The sequence below is a fragment of the Bos indicus genome, chromosome 19, assembly GCF_029378745.1.
Source record: "Bos indicus isolate NIAB-ARS_2022 breed Sahiwal x Tharparkar chromosome 19, NIAB-ARS_B.indTharparkar_mat_pri_1.0, whole genome shotgun sequence".
NCBI lineage: Eukaryota > Metazoa > Chordata > Mammalia > Artiodactyla > Bovidae > Bos > Bos indicus.
This window is the reverse complement of record NC_091778.1, coordinates 14,134,899-14,155,403: the sequence shown is the minus strand read 5'-3', so window position 1 is coordinate 14,155,403 and position 20,505 is coordinate 14,134,899. Positions and strand designations below refer to the sequence as shown.

The 20,505-nt window shown below is 53.6% G+C and overlaps 1 protein-coding gene and 1 non-coding gene across 6 annotated transcripts in view; both read left to right on the top strand.

The window, feature by feature from the left end:
• Positions 1–20,505, top strand: part of MYO19 (myosin XIX) — a 44,519-nt gene that overhangs the window by 14,790 nt on the left and 9,224 nt on the right. For 3 of the 5 annotated variants that reach the window (XM_070772605.1, XM_019981613.2, XM_070772606.1), the window contains 15 exons: positions 2,836–2,974; positions 3,314–3,462; positions 4,926–5,039; positions 11,309–11,441; positions 12,370–12,439; positions 12,992–13,094; positions 13,764–13,860; positions 13,983–14,059; positions 15,528–15,618; positions 16,082–16,253; positions 18,181–18,254; positions 18,862–18,983; positions 19,135–19,248; positions 19,455–19,631; positions 19,943–20,095. In XM_070772605.1, the coding sequence (XP_070628706.1) occupies positions 2,836–2,974; positions 3,314–3,462; positions 4,926–5,039; positions 11,309–11,441; positions 12,370–12,439; positions 12,992–13,094; positions 13,764–13,860; positions 13,983–14,059; positions 15,528–15,618; positions 16,082–16,253; positions 18,181–18,254; positions 18,862–18,983; positions 19,135–19,248; positions 19,455–19,631; positions 19,943–20,095 (1,785 nt within the window). Of the gene's footprint in view, positions 1–2,835; positions 2,975–3,313; positions 3,463–4,925; positions 5,040–11,308; positions 11,442–12,369; positions 12,440–12,991; positions 13,095–13,763; positions 13,861–13,957; positions 14,060–15,527; positions 15,619–16,081; positions 16,254–18,180; positions 18,255–18,861; positions 18,984–19,134; positions 19,249–19,454; positions 19,632–19,942; positions 20,096–20,505 lie in introns of all 5 variants that reach the window. The other 2 variants (XM_070772607.1, XM_070772608.1) reach the window with 2 other exon arrangements.
• On the top strand, positions 10,183–10,314 carry LOC139177850 (small nucleolar RNA SNORA42/SNORA80 family). The gene has a single exon (XR_011562316.1). It is a non-coding gene; the product is annotated as a small nucleolar RNA SNORA42/SNORA80 family (small nucleolar RNA).

Sequence of the window (20,505 nt, the reverse complement as noted above, 5' to 3'; positions counted from 1 at the left end):
TATACTAAGCATTTTACACATACAATTTTGTTTAGTACTTGAGAAGGATACAGTATTACATACCCAATGCCATTATATCCCCATTTTGAAGATAGGGCTCAGAGCAGTTAGGTGACTTATTCAAGGTCACGTTCATTACAACGATGTGGGAAATATAGATAAGCAAAAAGAACATTACAATTACCCATAATTGTACTGCCCATAGATAACTGACATTTTAAAGAATACCCTAGATTTTTCTCCCTAAAAATTTTGAAAACATTTAAAGATATCTTTCTCTTTGTAACCTGCTTTATTCAATTGTAAGGAGGTACTATAATTTAAGCTACTACTTGGGCACTTGGGTTTTTTTGTTTGTTTGTTTTGCATTGTAAATGTTTCTATATACACAGAACATTCTTATGGCCTTTATATAGTATCATGTTCTAGAAGAATTGCAGGGTAGTTTTAAGGCCCTTGGTATGAAAAGTGAAAGAAAGTGAGGTTGCTCAGTCGTGTCCGACTCTTTGCGACCCCATGGACTGTAGCCTACCAGGTTCCTCCGTCCATGGGATTTTTCAGGCAAGAGTACTGGAGTGGGTTGCCATTTCCTTCTCCAGGAGATCTTCCCGACCCGGAGATTGAACCTGGGTGTCATCTGAGCCATCAGTATATTATTGCCTAATTATAAGAGCTACTTTTAAACAGAATGATAATAGCAAACTTTTGGTGGCAGAAACCAGATGTTTTTTCTAAATACTTTATGTGCTTGTTAGTATCTATGAGATCTACCACTACTACCATCATTCCCATTTTACAGATGAGGAACATTGGGGTGCAGAGAGACTAAGAAACTTACATAAGATTCTGTAACTAGGACGTGGTGGAATCAGGATTCAAACCCAGGCAATCTAGCTTTCAAGTCCAGCTCAAGAACCATGATATTCAGCTGCCTGTCTGGTTGGATCAGATCTGTTCATAAATTATGGCTGGGTGTGAGTGATTTCCTTTTTCCACTAGGGTAGAGGGATTTGCATGGACACAGTCACACTCTGACTTCAGCAGTTAATCCTGGAGATAAGAGTCCGCCTTGTGCATGCCTTGTGGTGGGCCTAAGTTCAGAGAACAGGCAGCATCTTCGGAAGGAAACTTATCACTGGGCCTCTCAAATGACACTTGCCACTTTTGCTGGAGATTTTTGAACTCTAAGGTTCACTGGTCTCATTAGAAACCCGCACATAGGAACTTACGTGGTGGTCCGGTGGTTAAGAATCCACCTGCAGGGGACACGGGTTTGTCCAGAAAGATCCCATATTGCCACGGGCGATTGAGCTCTTGATCTGCAACTGCTGAAGCCCGCTTGCCCCAGAGCCCATGCTCGGCAACAGGAGAAGCCGCTGAAAGGAGAAGCCTGCGCACCCCAACTAGAGAGTAGCCCCTGCTCGCCGCAACCAGAGAAAGCCCCCACACAGCAGTGAAGACCCAGCACAGCCGAATAAATACATAAAAATTTCAAAAAAAGAAACCCACACATGTTATATCACAGACCCCTTCTTCCAAAAGCAGATTTCACCCAGGTTACTGCCTGTTCCACGCACCTTCCCTGCCACCCCCTGGGAGAAGAGAGGAGAAGTGGGATCACAGGAGGAAAGTGGGGAGAAGTTATGTAAAGCGTTGGTATCAGGGATGGGCAAGGGCGAGGCAGAAAAGGCCTCTTCCCCACTGGTGCTTGTTCTTGACCTCATCTGCTCTCAAGTAGACCAGGGCAGCAGGAGCTAATTAGTTAGCGATCCTAAATTCAGTCCCAAGAGGCACGTGATGAAGGCATGGTACTACCTCACAGCTGATAACGTCTGTATCAAAAAAGGCCCAAACCCTGGTTCTTTCCCTTCGCAGTACCCCCCACCTCGGGCCTCACCCCCGCCAGCCCAGTAAGGTCGGGCACTGACTCACCTGAAAGCTGGAACGCATGGCAGAGAAGAAGGGATCGCATTTATTGATTTCCTGAGTACATGCTTCCCTGATGGCTCAGCGGGTAAAGAATGCGCCTGCAGTGCTGGAGACAGAGGGAATGAGTTTGATCCCTGGGTCGGGAAGATCCCCTGGAGGAGGGCATGGCACCCCACTCCAGTACTCTTGCCTGGAGAACCCCATGGACAGAGGAGCCTGGCGGGCTTCAGCCCTATGGGGTCACAAAGAGTCAGACACCACTGAAACAGCTAACACTTCCACTTTGAGTACATTCTCTGTGCCAGGCACCAAGGGCTTTGCTTTCTTCCCCCCAACATTTGTTTATTTGGCTGCATCAGGTGTCAGTTGCTGCACTCAGGGTGTTCATTGCATCGTCTGGTATCTTTCCTTGCAGCACGGAATCTCTCGTTGTGGCACGCAGGTGCAACACTTGGGCTCTCCAGGTGTGGCCCACTGCGTCCAGAGCGCACAGGTTCAGTAGTTGTGGCTTGCGGGCCTAGTTGCTCTGCAGCAACATGGGATCTTAGTTCTCCGACCAGGACTCAAACTCACCTCCCCAGCCTTGCAAGGCAGATTCTTAATCACTGCTTCACCAGGGAGGTCCCCAACTAAGCGCTTTCCATCTCTTTCTTGTTTTTCTTCCAAACAACCTTGTGAGTTGATTCTGTTTTCCTTTATTTACAAATAAAGAAGCCTCCGCTTAACCTCAGAAAGGTTAAGAAGCTTATGCAGGCTCACAGGTCTAGTTAATGGTGGAGGTACAATTTGTACAACCAGACTGTGATCCCAGAGGCTGGTTTTCTGTCTCTTGTACAAGCCCTCACCCTGACGGAGCTGCCAGCCGGTCTGAGTCCCAGCGCTTCTGGTCCTGTTTTTCCCTCCCAGGTTAATGGCCACGGTTCAGGCTCTGCTGCCCACAGCGGGGAGTCCCTGAGGGAAGACCTGCAGGAGCTCCTGGGCGGGGAGGTCCCGCCGCAGCAGCTCAATGACCTCACCAAGGTGAATCCTGTGACGCTGGAGACAGGTATGCCTCCCCCGCCCACCCACCCCACCCCAGAGGGGTGCACCTTCTCCCAGAGGGTATTCGGCTCCGCTGCCTCGGGTCAGACAGGACGTGGACAGCCAGGTGGGCTGCTCCAGACCCCCGCCTGGCGGCTGCCCTCAGACTCCCCAGCACAGGCTTTGCTCCAGATGTGGGGTTCATCTTAATTAGATCTTTCTCATACCTGCTCATCAGGGAGAGGCTGGGCTCTCATGGCTCTTGGCTAATTGCAGAGGGAACTCTGGTAGGTGGGGTGTTGGTCTGTACGTGCGGCTGTGTCTCCATCTGAGCCAGAGTTTGCTAACGGCATCCCTGCCTCAGTCCTGAGGTGTCTGCAGGCCCGGTACATGGCCGACACGTTCTACACCAACGCCGGCTGCACCCTGGTGGCTATGAACCCCTTCAAGCCCGTCCCTCAGCTCTACTCGCCCGAGCTGATGCGAGAGTACCACGCTGCTTCTCAGCCCCAGGTGAGACCCCCGCTTCCCAGGGAATCAGGGCTCCCCCTCCTCCCCGCGGGCACCTGGCAGCTTCGCTGTCCTTATCCGTGTCGTTGTCAGCTGGGCTGTCATTCAGAGACTGCTGGGGCTGTGACCTTCCCACCAGAAGCTCACAGAAGTTTGGACACGTGCCAGGAGGTGCAAAATGAGAGAGAAAGCAGTATTTGCTTAACTGATTTTGGATCCTAAAATAGGGACATGGACAGATTTTTTTTTTTTTTCTTGTTTGTGAATTTATTAGTTGGAAAGAATTTCCCAAGGCATATTTGTGTATTTAAAAACCACTTTTTGGGGAAAAGAATAAAATTACGTGCAGTTAGGATTGCCTTGGAAAATTCAGCACATGTTCGTCTCCACTGATTGGGAGGAGGGGTCTCTTTTTACGCAAGTGGGGATGAAGCTGGTACAGGCAGGGAACACCCCAGAGGATGTTAGCGTGCAGGGAGAAGCCAGAGCAAACTTGGCGGCAGGAGCAGGGTGTTGTGGAGAGAAGCACAGATGAGGGTGGGAAGGTGAGCTATTCCAGGGCTGTCATCAGAGGGTCTGCACCGCAGCTGAGAGTCCACAGAGCTGCTTCATCGGGGTGGGAGTGGGGCTGTGAACAGAGCCTGCCGTGGGGATGAAGTTGGGGGAGTTGGGTTAAGGAAGGTGAGACCAGCGGCTGAATGGCTGGAGGCTTTGTAACTCTCCAGGTGAGAAGTGGGTGGGGTGAGGGCCTAGAGAGAGATGGTTCTGACAGCCTCCAGAATGATGCCCTCTCCCTTCAGGAAGCTGTAGGCAAGCGGTCATTGCTGGCAGAGCCGCACTGGGTCTGCATGGACTAACCCGGCTCATCCAGGGTTCGTGTCTGGGTGGGCAGCCAGGGAGGTCTGGCCTGAGAGCCGGTCTTACCGACTGCCTCCTCAAAGGCAAAGCCGCGTGATGGTCCCCTCTGTTCCCTCAGTGCCCAGCTTGATGCCCAGCACACTGAAAACAATTAATCCTTGTTGATCGAAAGGAGAACAGTAACATTGGAATCCAAATCACACAGATGCCTTTATTTGCTGAGTGGCCTTGAGAAGGTTATTTAACCCATATGAACCTCCAGTTTGTCATCTATAAAATAGGGTTACTTCTTAGGCAATAACTGGTAAGAAAGTTCTTGCAAATTGTAATAACATAAAATAAAAAAAGTAGCAGAATAAAACTATTGACATAAGATGGGAGGATAACGTGTTAATGTCATAAACTGGTCAAGGCCAGCACTGCTTCCAAACTGAGAGAAGATGAATGGGTCACGCCTGCAGCTGGCCTCACGTTGTTATGCCAAGAAGTTTTTCTAGAGGAAGCCTCCACCGCTGCTGTGGACAGGCTCCCCGTCGCAGCCATCGCTGGATCAACCCCTCCTCGAAGACGGGTTTGCTGCCATGACCTTTCACCCCTTGATGTTTCAGACACTGAAGCCCCACATCTTCACTGTGGGCGAACAGACCTACAGGAATGTCAAGAGCCTGATCGAGCCGGTCAACCAGTCTGTTGTTGTCAGTGGAGAGAGTGGCGCTGGAAAGGTAAGCGGGCCTCCTTCCCACCCTGGCAGCTTCATGACTGGCTGGACGGGCAGACAGGCTGGGCTGGGGCTCCAGGGAGTGTCACTCCTGGAGTCAGCATGCAGTGCTGGGTGGGACCTGGGCAGGAAGTCAGGAGCCAGGGGTTCTAGGCCGGCTCTTCCACCAGCTCTGCCCTGACCCGAGGGGAGAGTCTTTCCTCTCTGAGCCTTCATGTCCTCATCAGAGGACTCTCCCAGCTCTGACAGCCATTGGAAACAAAAGTCAGCAGTTGGGGGTTCCAGCATAGCGTTGAAGAGCATATCAGAACAGTATTCAGCTCTTGCAGACCTCAGTTCTTCCACGTGTAAAATGGCAAGGAGGGAAGGACTGGCACGTAGCTCACAGGGGCTTTCTGTGCACGTAAGGCGCTTGGTGGCGTGCTCGGCACACGGCAGCACTCCTCCAGAGTCGTTGGGGTTCCAGTAAGGAAGCACCCCGCCTGCATCTCTGGGTCACCGTTGATGGCAAGGGTGGTGCATGGGGCCGGATGCGGGGAAGGACAGAGTCTCCTGTGTGGTCATGCGGTCCCCAGGCGGCACAGTCAGTCCAGGTGACACGGAACATTGTGCACGGATGGGTGAGGAGTTGCGCGGCTGTCAGAGGCCTGCTGGCCAGGGCCTCACCCCCTTCTTGTCAAGCCTCACCAGCCACCCAACCCTTTCCTCCACGTTACCTTCTCAAGGGATTCTTTGGACCGTAAACCCACTCTATCTACAGTCACCCATGAAAGCATTGCCAAGCACCTAGGCAGGTTCTAGGCCCTGGGCTAGCCATGAGGAGTGGCAAGTGGAGAAACAGAGATAGCCCAGTTGGTAAAGAATCCACCTGCAATGCAGGAGACCCTAGTTCGATTCCTGGGTCAGGAAGATCCACTGGAGAAGGGATAGGCTACCCACTCCAGTATTCTTGGGCTTCCCTTGTGGCTCAGCTGATAAAGAATCTGCCCACAATGGGGAAGACCTGGGTTCAATCCCTAGGTTGGGAAGATCCCCTGGAAAGGAAAAGGCTACTCACTCCAGTATTCTGGCCTGGAGAATGCCATGGACTATGTATAGTCCATGGGGTCCCAAGGAGTCGGACATGACTTAGCAACTTCCACAACAATGCTTGGCCCAGTGGGAAAGACAGACAAGGAAGCAGATGAAGACTGCACGCTCTAGGGATGAGGCTAGGACTTGGGTACACAGGTGATCTTCGAGAGCTGTGCCGAGGCTGCTGGTGGGGTGGTGATGCTCAGCTCCTGGATGAAGCCCATTGTCCTCCAGAATTGCTCTGGGGAGCTGAGGCTGGGCCTGGCCCTAGACCCATGCAACCAGAGCTCAGAAACCCTTTATTGAATAGCTACTGTGGTCATGGGCTGGGCCTGGTATCTTTTTAAAATTTATTTTTAATAACTAGCAATATAGCTACATAGTTCAAAAGTCGAGCAATACTACAGGGCTTACAAAGAAAAACAGCGGCCCTGCCTCGTGTCTCTCAACCCTGTTCCCTGTCTCAGGGGCAGCTGCCTTTCCATCTTAGCAGTTTGTTTGGGTATGGCCATCCATGTTTCTAAACAACGTGCTTATGTAATTAGTTACTGATTTTTCCCTTTTGAACCTTCGCTGTTCACTTCCTACTTTGACGGTGTAGCCCTGTTACCCTGCCCCCAAATGCATATGTAATTATCTTATGATTTCTAAGGAGGTTAATATATATAGTGCTATGTACGTATTGTTCACAGCCAAGCACTATAATATCCTATGATTATATTTCCTTTCTTGTATGATTTTTACTTTCTTCTTAATAACTCCCACATATATTCACTTGTATAGTTTTTACATACCTGTTCTTTATTATCAAACTTGTCACCAGAACTGGGAAACACCTGCCCAGCTGGCAGTACATCAGGTGCTTTTTCTCCCCTGGTGATGCCCTAGCTAGCGCTCTCATGTCTCCTCCATCCGGACTGGTGGCTGCCAAGGGCTGCTGGGGAGCTGTCACCCGGGAGCTGTCTGCCCCGCTCTGGGGATCCAGAGTGCCGTCCGTCCTGTGGTAAATCCCGTTGTCGGAGGCCAGTGGCTTCCTCCTCTTGCTTTACTGCCTTGTTTTACTGGAGCATTTTCTTTAGTAGCTTCTCGACAAAGGTTACATGAAGGGCATATTTTGAGTTGTTGCACATCTGCAAATGTTTATTGTGCCTTAATTTGACATCTTGGCTGGATATTCTGATCTCAAGTTGGAAATGATTTTCTTTCTGAATTTAGAAGTTATTTCTTCATATATTCTTTGAGTGTTGATGTTAAAAGTCCCAGTCCTTAAGTGGCAGTTTGTATTTTCTTTCCAAAAGTTTTTAGGGTCATCTCGATAGGTGTTGAAATTCACAGTGACGTCTTTTCTCTCTTGCCATGCTGGATACTTTGTGTAGGTCTTTTTAACCTTGAGACTCATGTCCTTTAGATTGGGAAAATGCTATATCTAATAATTTAATAATTTACACCGCTTGTTTTCTCCTTCTGAAATTCCTATTAGTAGGGAGTTTGATAAATTGTCTAATATCCTATTTTTCTTACATATTCTTCTGTCTCTTAATATTTTGTCCTGTCTTCTGGGAGATATTCTCTAATTTATCCTTCAATTCTTTTTAATTTTGAATTTCTAAGAGTTCTTTCTTATTCTCTGAGTATTATCCCCCCCTCCCCAGCATCTTGGTCTTATTTCTTCTCTTCTCTTTGAGGATCTTTCATGATTTTTACTTGGCTCCTGCCCTTTTCATTTGTTTCCTTCTAGTTCCTTTTCCTCTTTTGTTGTGATATTTGCAATCATGTAAAAGAAGTTTACCAAGTAGTTGATGATCTTTGAATTTCTGTTCATACTTAAGAGTAAAGCCTTAAGCAACTGATTAGAATCTACGTTTATGGACAGGATACCATAAACATAAGAGATTATGAAAGAGTTTAGAAAGCTACCTCACCAGGGGTAGCTTTCTAAACCTGTGGGACCCTGAATGCCCATAACTTTGTTCTCATGAGCTTGTTAGTATCTTTTCTCCAGAAAAGATTTCATCCAATCTCTTTCCTGAGAGATGGAAACTACAGTTATATGGAAATGATAAAAATTAAAAACATGAACAACTCCTTTATGCTTATCAGCAGGTTAGACATGCAGAAGAATACATCAGTGAACTTGAGAGTGGGTCAATACAAATCAAAAAACAAAGAGGGAATTGAGAAAGAGAAAAAGTGCGTCCAGGAGCTTTGGTGCAACATCAGATGGTTTTCCATACTTGGAATTGGTGTCCCAGGTGAAGAGAGAATGTGGGTCGGAAGTATTAATAACATCCTAAGAAAACTACCAAAAGCTGGCAACCACAGATCCTTGTTCTTAAATGCAATTGAAAGGAGAAATAAAGTCAAAATTAATAGTTTGATATTTGTACATTCAAGTACACGTGGAATTGATATGGACTCTTCTGAGCCATAAAGCAAATCTCAATTTGAAAAGATTAAAATATGAACTGTGTTGTAAATATCCTTTGGTAAACCCAAATATCCTTTGGGTCAAAGAAGTAATCACAATGCATGTTAGAAAACACTTTGAACTGAATGAAAAGGAAAGCACAACATATCAAAATCTGTGCTTTAAAAAAAAAAGCAGCGCCTGGAGGGAAATTTGTTGTAGCTTGTGTTAGAGAGCACGAGAGGCCTGCGCACCACACCTGGAGAGAAGCCCCACTTGCCACACCTAGAGAAAAGCCCACACAGCCACCAGGATCCAGCACAGCCAAGAATGAGTGAATTGTCGCTGTTGAATCGCTGAAGTCATGTCCAGCTCTCTGCGACCCCATAGACCGCAGCATACCAGCATCCCTGTCCTTCGCTATCTTCCGGGGCTTGCTCAAACTCATGTCCATCGAGTCGGTTACGCCATCCAACCATCTCATCCCTGTTGTCATCTTCTCCTCCTGTCCTCAATCTTTCCCAGCATCAGGGTCTTTTCCAGTGAGTCAGCTTTTTGCATCAGGTGGCCAAAGTATTGGAGCATCGGTCCTTCCAATGAGTCTTCAGGGTTGATTTCCTTTAGGATTGACTGGTTTGATCTCCTTGCAGTCCAAGGACTCTCAAGGGTCTTCTCCAGCACCACAATTTGAAAGCATCAGTTCTTTGGCTTTCACTCACATCTGTACATCACTACTGGAAAAACCATAGCTTTGACTATACAGACCTTTGTCAACAAAGTGGTGTCCATAGTTCTTAAATAAATAAAAAAATTTTTTAACAAAACACTAAAGTAGAAACAGAAAAAAATAATGAAGTAAATGAAATCAATGGCTGTCTTTTTTAAAGATCAGTAAAATCAGTAACCCTCTAGTCAGACTTTTTTCTTGGCCATGAGGCACAGCTTGTAGGATCTTAGTTCTCTGACCAGGGATCAAACCTGAACCCCCTGCAGTATAAGCACAGAATCCTAACGACTCGACCGCCAGGGAGGTCCCCTTCTAACCAGACATAAAGAGAGAAAAGGACAAATTACAAATGTCAGAAATGAAAGAATAGGCATAACTAAAGATCCCACAGATGAGATTTTTCATTAACTTTATTTCAATAAGTTCTCCAATTTAATGAAAGAGTATTTTGAAACATGTTAACGGCTGCAGCTCACACAAGAAGAAATACATAACCTGAATATCTAAATTTCTGAGGCAAATTTAAATCATAGTTAAAAATCTTTCCTCATAGAAAGCCCCACGCTCAGGCGGTTTCACTTTGTGGATTCTTCCAAGTGTTTAAGACCCTGATGCTGGGAAAGATTGAGGGCGGGAGGAGAAGGGGCGACCGAGGATAAGATGGTTGGATGGCATCACCGACTCGATGGATGTGAGTCTGAGCAAAGTCTAGGAGACAGCGAAGGACAGGGAAGCCTGGTGTGCTGCAGTCCCTGGAGTCATGAAGAGTCGGACACGACTGAGCCACTGAACGACAGCTACAACCAAGTGTTTCTGAAAATTAATGTTACCAGTTCCATACAGGTTCTTCTAGAAAACAGTAGAGAGGAAACACCTCCCACCTCAGAGCGAGACCTAAAAATACATATACCAAAAGAGCAACCAAAAAAAAAACCCAATGCATGGGTTTGGATTTATGGCAGGCTCGTCCCCCTGGGCCTCTCATAGTGTCCCATGCCAGAGTAAATCCGGCCCGAACCATTGCCTGGCCTCTGGCAGTAGGCTGCAGGCACTGAAGTGGGTTGCACAGTGGAAAAGAAAAAAAAAAAAAAAAAACCCAAAACAAAGCTACAACTAAAAACTTAGATCTAGAGCAGTGATGAGATCCAGAGTCAGTATATGGAAATCTCTTGTGGCTCTCTGTCCTCACAATGAACAATTGGAAATTAAAATGTAAATAGACCTCATCTATTTACGTGGAGAAGGAAATGGCAACCCACTCCAGTATCCTTGCCTGGAAAATGTCATGGACAGAGGAGCCTGGTGGGCTGCAGTCCATGGGGTCGCAAAGAGTCGGGCACGACTGAGCGACTAACACTTAACACATACAGACCTCATCTCAGCTGATTATAAAAACAGTGGGAATTTTATAATTAGATTGCCTGAGTATAAATCAGAGCCCTATCATTTACTGAATATGTCATCTTCAATAAAATTTAGGTTTTTCTGATGCCCGAGTTTCATCGTTTTGAAAGCAGGTAGTATGTAATTGCAGTGCATCTGTAGGGCTGGTGAAAACATACGTGGCTCAGTAGCCTGCTCAGGTCGGTGTGGGTGGCCCTCCTCTATCCCAGCCCCCGTCATTCCTTTTTTTCCTCTTTGGCCGCGAGGGTGCCTTGCGGCTTGCAGGCGTTCCCCCAGTTGTGTCCTGCGGGCTTCTCTTGTTACGGAGCACAGGCTCAGTAGTTGCCACTTACCAGCTTCTCTAGTTGCGGCTCTTGGGCTTAGTTGCCCCATGGCACGTGGGATCTCAGTTCCTCAACCAGGAATCGAACCCTTATCCCCTGCCTTAGAAGGCAGATTCCTAACCACTAGACCACCGGAGAAGTTCCTCACCACCGCCCCCCAATTCGTAAATGCACCCTCAGGAGCTAGGAGAAGCAGAAGTCGGTCAGATGAGGGACACAGTTGAATTCAGCTTTCAGCCCTTTGATCAGCAACACGGATGGCGGGCCCCAGTCCCCCTGGCAGGCTCACACGTGGACGGAACGCGGGCACAGCTCCCACAGGGCCGTTTCTGCCGCAGACATGGACATCCCGCTGCCTGATGAAGTTCTACGCCGTGGTGGCCGCCTCACCCACGTCCTGGGAAAGCCACAAGGTTGCCGAGAGGATCGAACAGCGCATCTTGAACTCCAACCCCGTCATGGAGGCTTTCGGTAAGCCCAGCGTCCTCCGCACAGCTCCTCCGCCCCGTCTCCTCTGGAATTTACCACCTTCCGGGCAGGGGAGCAGTGTTTTGAGACCCTCTCTTTGCGGGGTGGAGAATGACTCATCATTCAGTGCCTTGGATCCCCAACCATGCCTCCCGGGTGCCCTTAGCCTCCTTCCAGCTGTGGTCGCATCACTCTGTCGTCCTCTCCGTCTCGCCCAGGCAGAGGGAGCAGAGGTGCGGGAGAGGCTCACCCAGTCCATGTCCCGTCCTTCTGAACAGCTCCCTGATGGTTCAGAGAAGGGGACGTGTCTGAGGATGCACAGCAGTCGTGTCCATGTTGGCACTCTAGATGTTGCGCCTTACTGTCCACCTCAGTAGTAACGCTTGTTTTTTTTGAGGGGGGTGGTGGGGCATACCGGTCTCTGCTGCTGCAGATGGGCCTTCTCTCGTTGTGGCAAGTGGAGGCTGCTCTCCAGTTGCAATGCCCAGGCTTCTCGTTGCAGTGACTTCTCTTCTTGAGAAGCACAGGCTCTAGGCGAGCAGGCTTCGGTAGTTGTGGCACATGGGCTTAGCTGCCCCGAGACACATGGAATCTCCCTGGACCAGGGATCAAAAACCTGTGTCTCCTGCATTAGCAGGAGTATTTTTAACCCCTGGACCACCAGGGAAGTCCCGACACCTTGTTTTTGATCCTTTCCCTTCAAACAAAAATCCCTGACTGCCTAGATTGGCTCTTCCCACTTTGCCAGGAAGTTCTAACCCAACTGAATCACACTTGCTAAAAGCCCAAGTGCCCAGTCCCGAGCCCTGTCCCCTGTGACCCGGAAACCAGTAGAGGGGCCTGTAGGTGACTTGAGGATAGCGGCGTGGCCCCGGCAGACCTGCGGCCACCTTAGCCCGCGGGGCCTCTGAACAGAAGCTGTGGTCCGCAGGGAACGCGTGCACGCTGAGGAACAGCAACAGCAGCCGCTTCGGGAAGTTCATCCAGCTCCAGCTGAATGGGTAATCTCTGCGGCCACCCTGGCTGCTGGGGGGCCGGGCGAGCTGGGGGGCAGTGCCCAGCCTGGGCTGCCGCCACGGGCAGAACCCTGCCGTGCCTGGCAGGTTCGTATGTGGGATGAGTGAACCTGTGCGTACACTTTGAACCTGGGGAACTCTAGGTGCCCTAGCCTGAGGGACCCAGGGACTGTGCCTGTCCTGACATGTGCCTTCTGGCTTCTGCCCTTCACGGAGACTTCTAGTTAAAACTGTCACCTCGGCCGCATCTCTGAGCCTAAGGCTGGGGCTTCTGTTCCTGCCTTGGGCTGGGGCAAAGTGAGGCACCGAGGCCTGGGCCCTGTCCCTGAGCTGGTTGGAGGGGACTGTCCCAGCCCTTCCCCTCCCTGCCCCTGCCCCCACCCCAGGACCTGCTGAGAGGTCCTCCCCAGTCCTCATGACCCCCTTTGCTTAAGTGGAAGAGCTGGGGTGAGGCTGCAGCCTGGCACACAGTAAGTTCCCAATAAACGGCTCTGGAGTGAACGGACCACTGACGGGCTCCAACCTGCTTGTGCCCAGGGCCCAGCAGATGACGGGAGCTGCAGTTCAGACCTACCTCCTGGAGAAAACTCGAGTGGCCTGCCAGGCCCCCAGCGAGAGGAACTTCCACATATTCTACCAGGTGGGTCCCAGGCGGGGCCCACAGCTGCCCAGGTGCAGGGCGGAGAAGGGTCTGTGCCTCTCAGCCTAGCCGCCCCGCCGCCCGCCTTGCTTCCTGCCTCCTCTTCGCCGGGCTTTCAGCGCTGCCACCCCACTTACTCCCACAAACCTCACGTCACACTCGCGTCTCGCCCTAGCCCTCGGCTCCCTGGGCAGTCCCAGGCCTGGAGGTGCGCTTGCCTTCTTTTCCCATCAGAGGGTCCTTGAGGCTGGGCCTGTCTCCACACGGGAAGCACTCACCTTCAGACGGAGGGCTGTCCTGGAACAGCAGCTGCCTCCACCAACCGAACAAAGCCTTCCCTAAACTGTGTCCCCTCCATTAGACCAAGGGTCCGCCGAGGCGTGGACAGTGTCTCCCTGCTCTCAGATCGGGACCGGGGGCTCCCCAAACAGGGTTAGGGTTTCCTCCTCATGCCACAGGCCCCCTCAGTGAGTGGGGTTTTTTTGCACCGAATGGAGATGCCCAGAACTATTTGCCACTGCTTTCCCGCCCCTGCCCGCCCTTGGCTCCCTACAGGGGCCTCTGGGTCTTGTGGTGTGGCTGCCACTCCCCCCCGCCGCCCACCCAAGTCCATGCAGTCCTGGGCATCCCCGGTACCCCTGGCTCAGCCACCCGTTCCCACCCCCACAGATCTACAAAGGAGCCCACGCGGAGGAGAGGGTCCGGTGGCACCTCCCCGAGGGAGCCGCCTTCTCCTGGCTGCCCCACCCAGAGAGGACCTTGGAAGGTAGGGGGAGCCTTGCCCGGTGCCCTGGGCTAGCCCAGCAGCACCCACACATCCCTCCAGGGCCCGCCGCCCCCGCTGACCTTGGGTCCTGACGCAGGGCTGTGGCTCGGATTCCTTTACAGAGGATTGTTTCGAGGTGACCAGGGAGGCCATGCTTCATTTGGGCATCGATGCCCCCACCCAGAACAACATCTTTCAGGTCAGAGGAAAAGCCACACCACTCACGTGTGGTGGCGGTGATGGGCAGCCCCCTTCGTAGGGCCCTTCTCTCAACTCGGGAGTCTCTTTCCCTGAGGATCTAGGACTCTAGGCTCCGACGGCACGATCACCAAGGAGGCGACCACCTCTCTGCGCAGCGGAGCCTGGAGACAGGGTGTCAGGGTGGACAGGGCCAGAGCACAGAGCGCTGTAGAAGAAACCAGCACGGTGATCCCGGAGGTCAGAGGGAAAGTGCCTGGATCAGTTGTTGCTCTGTTAAATCAGAGCAGAGAAAACAATGCTGCCACGTGTTTGTCTAGCGTGTTAAAACTTTCAAATCATCACTCTTAGCTCACTTGTTTTTTTCAGCAGTTCCGTGGGTATGGAGATTATTCCCATTCCATGGTTGAGACCTGCCCAAAGCCAGACAGCACTTGGTGGTACAAATAGTTTCTTGGAGACATGCTGGTTCCAACTTCCCACCTCCTTCTCCTTCTTCCTGGGACTCAGTGCTGGCCCAGGCGAGCCGGGCCCAGTCACCCCCACTGGCGGCCTCCGTCTGCAGGTGGTGACCCCTGCAGAGCAGTGGGGTGAAGTGTGGCCTCCATCTCCATGTGGGGGTTGCTCAGGCAGGGGAGGGGGGTCACAGCCAGTACGGGCAGCTTATACAGAGGGACGGCACGGGGGACAAGCCCAGGGCAAGTGGACCACCCAGGAGTCTGGCCAATTCTGCAAGCTTGAAGGCAGCATGAGCCCTGGCCCATCCACAACACCCATCAGCATGGCAGTCTCCTCCTGCGGTGCTCGTGGCCTGGAAGCCACCCTTTCTGGGACCAGACAGGGATGGGGGGAGAGGCCCTGCTCTACCGGTGCCTGGTCCAAGGGTTTCCAAGTTGCTGGACCTGGGGGTCCTCTTCCTTCAGCCCCCCGGGGGCTCCCCCGAGTAGATCACCCACTGTACAGAGACCAAGATCACAGCTCCTTCCCTGGACTGGGCCGGGCTATCGGAGCCCAACAGTGTCAGGAAAGGGCCAAAGGGCACCAGAGCCAAGCCCCCAGCAGCCACACAGAAGTGGTCTGGACCACAGGAGACAGTCTGGTCCTGGAGCGGGAGACAGAGGGACAGACTGGGTGGCGTGGCGCTCCCTCTGGCTGCCCCAGGAGGGATCGGAAGTCAGACTGCCTGGGCTCTCATCCTGGGTTCCTTCTCCTTTACCAAGTGTGGGCTTTAACCTCTGTCTCGTCTCTGTCGTGGGCATCACCGTAGCACGTGCCTCACTGGTTACACGAGACGATGCATATCACTTGTGTAGAGCCCTGCCTGGCCGAGTCCCGGAGTAAGTGGGCAGTAAATGAGAGCTGTTTCTATTCTGCTTTCGTGATTCTGTTCTGCAGGAGAGAGACCCTTCCCGGGCTGGGCTCCAGCCCTTGAGAAGGTGCCCACTGGGTGTCCTCTCCTGCCCCCTCAGGCCCTGGCTGGACTGCTGCACCTCGGCAACACCCGGTTTGCTGACTCAGGGAACGAAGCCCAGCCCTGCCCGCTGGTGGATGATGCTCAGTGTGAGGGCGAGGACCAGGGGCCTTGGTCACACCGCCCAAGCGTGAGGCAGGCCCTGACCAGAGGAGGGCCAGCGTGTGGTGGGATCGGGTGCAAGGAGGCCAGAGGGTGCAGTTTGGGATCTGTGCCCCTGGGCTGTCGGCTGTAGGGCCCTGCCCTGGAGGGGTTCCTCCTCACCCCAGCTCTGCTGAGGCAGACAGCTTCCTCTGCATCTTACAGATGAGAAAACGAGAGCAGGGGCGGGTGGGGGTGAGTGGGTTATGCAGTGCTTTATCCCACTCCTGGCCGTGTGGACTGGGGCACAGCAGTCCTGGGTTCAAGTCCTGCCCCTGCCCCTGCTGAGTCTCTTCTCTCCCCGTTCCTGAGTTTGCTCTGCCCCATTGAGGGGGTCACGGCTCCACCATGATGACTTCACGGGGCCTTGTGCAGAGGGCCTTTTGGACGGAGGGTATTTCTGCCTCCCAGGCTCTGTTGGGACGTCGGCCTTGCTGCTGGGGCTCCCGGAAGATCATCTGCTGGAGACACTACAGATTCGAACCATCCGGGCGGGCAGGGGCCAGCAGGTATTCCAGAAGCCCTGCTCTCAGGCCGAGTGCAACACCCGCAGAGACTGTCTGGCCAAACTGGTCTATGCACGGTGAGTGCTCTGGGCCCTGCCCTCCTCCCAGATGCCCCCAGTCTGGAGTTGGACCAGACAGAAGCAGACGGGTTCCCTGCCCTGTTCCCCAGCCCCGGGGGGACAGGAGGGAGTGGCTGCTGGGCTTCCCCAAGCAAAGCCCTTGGCTCGATTCCAGAGGGCTCTGCGTGGGGAAGTGGCCACAGCCTGGCCTAGATTTAGTGTGTTGTTCGGGGACAGGAGCCTGCCTTCGCCTTGGCGATGGGCGAGGAAGGCCTGCCTGGCCGGCCGCTGGCAAGGCCAGCCCAGAGGTGACGTGAGTTCCTCCCAGGTCCAGGCGCAGACCTGTGGATGAATAGGCTCCTGGGTCCCTGCCCTTGTGCTCTCTGTAGCCACCTGGGGTTTTGATAGCTGCTGGTAGAGCCGGGAGTTTAGCCCACAGCCTTGAGCAACACTGCAGGGAGTGGAGCCCAGAACGGGGAAGGTGGGGGTCTTGGCCTTTCCCTGTTGGTTCTGTGGGCATCTCCACCCTCCGGCCATGCACTTGGGGGCGTTTCTCACCCTGGGCTCTCAGACCCTTCAGAATGCCCCTGAGGGTATCTGGGGCCCAGGATTCTCTGAAACGATGGGACAGAACACCTCTGTGTGTGCGTGTGCACACATGCGAGTGCTTGGGAAGGAGGGAAGGTCCCGTTGCTTTCATGAGCTTCTCAAGAGCTAAGAGCCAGACCAGCACCGGTGAGGGAGTCAGAACCTCGGAGGGAAAGTGGCCCAGGGCCCCTGGGCCCAGACTGAACCCAGTTTAGCAAGGGACTCCGTTCTCACTCCCTCGAAGCAAATTTCAGGTCAGAATTTCAGGACAAGGATTTTTAAAGGTTTTGTGTCAGATCACGGCAAAATGGGTAGATAAAGCGTGCCGGTTACAGACACAGTGAACCTCTAACCATGGATCATTTTACACACAGCAAGCAGGTCCTTCTATCACTATCTCTTGTTTTTACTACCTCCCATGGATATTTGAAGCCCTTATTGCAAAAATAGAAACTGTTTAAAAATTTGCAGAGCAGTTACTTAAAGAAATCGTAAGGAAGAAAACCCTTGTATCATGTCGTACGTGTCACCACGTTGGACGGCAACCATTCCATCGTCTCAGGGGCGATGGTTGCAGAGTGCAGGGTGTCACTGTCCAGCTGGGGTAATGGGGTGCCCTCATAGGACAGAGTAGGCAGGTGTCGGGGGGCCTCGAGCTCTGGCCTCCACTGGCCGAGGTTTGCAGGGGAGTCCAGTGAACTCAGGCCTTTATAATCCCACCCAGGCCTGCCCCTCCACCCCTTGTCTAGACAGCAGCTGGGTGTCAGGCCAGTGACTGGGCGCACCCACACCCTGTCTAGCCCCAGCATTCCACAGCAGACCTCAGCAATATTGCAGAGTCACTTTCAGACCACCGCAGTAAAGCGAGTCACACAAATTTATTGGTTTCTTGGTACATAGATAAGATGTATTTACAGTATATGGTAGTCTGTTAAGTGTGCAATGGCTTTACATCTAAAAGAACAATGTATAATAATTTTAAAATAGCACTTTTAGAAAAGTAGCACAATAGGCTTGTTCGATGCCTGGTTGGCACAGACTTTCAGTCTGTAAACCAGGCAGTAAAGGAAGCTTACTGTGATGTGCCTGCAGCTGGTCCCCTGCTCACTCTTGCTGGGGACAAGCCAGGCCTTCGTGTGCCTGGGAACACACGTGACCCCAGCCTGCAGGTGTAGTGGGCTGGGACAGGATGGGCGGGAAACCAGCGGAGAGGGTTTAGCCCTTGACCTTTCAGGCTCAGAAGACAGGCCCTCCATCTGAGGGTTGGTACCCAGGCTGGAAGGGCAGTTCTGCCACCCTTCCAGCTCAGCCGGACCCCTCTCACCCGAGCCCACTCCCCCCACACACACACCAACAGGCTGTTTGACTGGCTGGTCTCGGTGATCAACAGCAGCATCTGTGCCGCCCCCGACTCCTGGACCACTTTCATAGGTAGGTCGGGGGGCCCCGGACAGAGAGCAGAGCCTGGGTCTCCTGGGGGCTTCTGGGCAATTCTGCACCTATCCCCTGCTGCTCCACCAATGTGGGCCAATGTCGCTTTCTCCAGTGCCCGTGTCTCGGCATCCCTAGCTCTCCAGGCAGGCTCAGCTGGTGCCCAGGCCACGAGGGCCCCTTCACCCGCTGGAGACCCAGATCCAGTCTCAGGAGATTAGTGAGGAGCAGCGAACGGGCTCAAAGGGCCTTAGGGGGGATTTGAGAACATCTTTGGAACCTGGATGGGACAGTCAGGTAGGGAAGGAAGCAAAGCTCAGAGGCATCAGTAACGTTGGCTCACAAAACAGCAGGCACCCACTGAGCGGCCACGACCCAGGCCATCCAAACTGGGTGGGACACGGGGTCCCTGGGGCCTGGTTCCCTCACCCCTTCGGCCTCTTCCCGCTGAGTTCTGAGGGGCAGGAGGTGGCGATGGGAACCGCCTCTCTCCTTGGGGTGGGGTAGAGTACCCACTCGGTTTCATCCTCAGGCTGCCAAGGGTGAGGCTTCACCCCAGGCCCCTGTAGCCCCACAGTAGCCCCCACGGGTTCCCCCGGCCCCCCAGGCCTGCTGGACGTGTACGGGTTTGAGTCGTTCCCCAGCAACAGCCTGGAGCAGCTCTGCATCAACTACGCCAACGAGAAGCTGCAGCAGCACTTCGTGGCTCACTACCTCCGGGCCCAGCAGGTGCGTGGTGCACTGCCCGCGTCCTCGCCCTCTCCCCGGCCCCCAGCCCCGTCCCGGGTGCCACTGGGCGCCTTCAGTTCCCTCTGTGACTGCCGAGGCCAGCAGGGGGTGACCCCCCAGAGCTCAGACCCCGACTGCCCTCCACCCCCAGGAGGAGTATGCAGTGGAGGGCCTGGAGTGGTCGTTTGTCAGCTACCAGGACAACCAGCCCTGCTTGGATCTCATCGAGGGGAGCCCTGTCAGCATCTGCTCCCTCATAAACGAGGTTGGAGGGTCGCTGGCCTGCGGAGCCCCCAGGGCGGGGCTTTGGCCTTTTCCTGGGACCTCGAGGCCCACCCCGCACCTCTTTCTCTCTGTCTGCTTAGTGGGTTCACCTGCCCTGTGAGCCCTCTGTCACAGGGGTGCCGTGATGCTCCCATGGGTGGGTTCCCGTGCCCCTCTGCCCTGTGGCTGACTGCCCGCCCCACACAGGAGTGCCGCCTTAATCGGCCAAGCAGCGCAGCCCAGCTCCAGACGCGCATCGAGAGCGCCCTGACCGGCCACCCCCGCCTGGGGCGTGACAGGCTGAGCCCGGAGCCCAGCTTCATTGTGCTGCATTACGCGGGGCCTGTGCGGTACCGCACCGTGGGCCTGGTGGAGAAGAACAAGGTGAGGGCCGCGTCGTGCCTTGTGTCACCTGTGAATCCAAACGCGGAGGCGTCGCCTCACGTGTGCAGAAACATCCACTGTGTTCCCTGCCCGCCCGCACATCCTCTCGGGATCCAGGGTCACCTCTCAGGCCCACCTTTCTGAGGTCTCTGCTACTCCGGCATGACCTGCCTGGAAACAACCCGCCTCACACCGCGTCTCCTGGCCTCCAGGTTCAGACGTGGGCCGGCCCTCCTGGGGCCCCAGTGACAGGGCCGACAGCTCCCCCCAAGCCCCCTGCCCTCACCCGCTGCTCTGTCCTTTCCCCACAGGACCCCGTCCCCCCGGAGCTGACCAGGCTCCTGCAGCAGTCCCAGGACCCCCTGCTCAAGGTGCTCTTTCCTGCCGACCCCGAAGACAAGTCCCAGGAGGAGCCCTCCGGCCAGAACCGGGCCCCTGTGTTGACCGTGGTGTCCAAGTTCAAGGTGGGCCCAGTGGCGTTGACACCACGTGCTCGCTCATGAGTGTCCAGCGTTTACCGAGCACCTCTTGGGATCGGGGCTGTGCGCCCGGAGCACGGCGGAGGCCCGTAGCCGTGGTCCCGGTCTGCGGTAGAGACGGGAACCTGACAGATGAACTGGGGGTCTGTAGTTGACGTGACAGGAAGCCTCAGGCCTGTGGGCGGCAGTGTGCCCTGTCGCCCACCGCTGACAGAGTCATCACAGCAGAGCAGTGGCTGCTGAACCTCCGTGGCGGCCGGCTGCCAGCTCCCTCACTTGCGGACAGACTGTCCTCGGCCCCGCCCCTGGGCCCTCCCCTCAGCTCTGCGTTACTCCCACCCTCGTGCCGCCCCTCTCGGTTTATTCCTTGTCCTGCTTCCAACCATTCTCTTCAC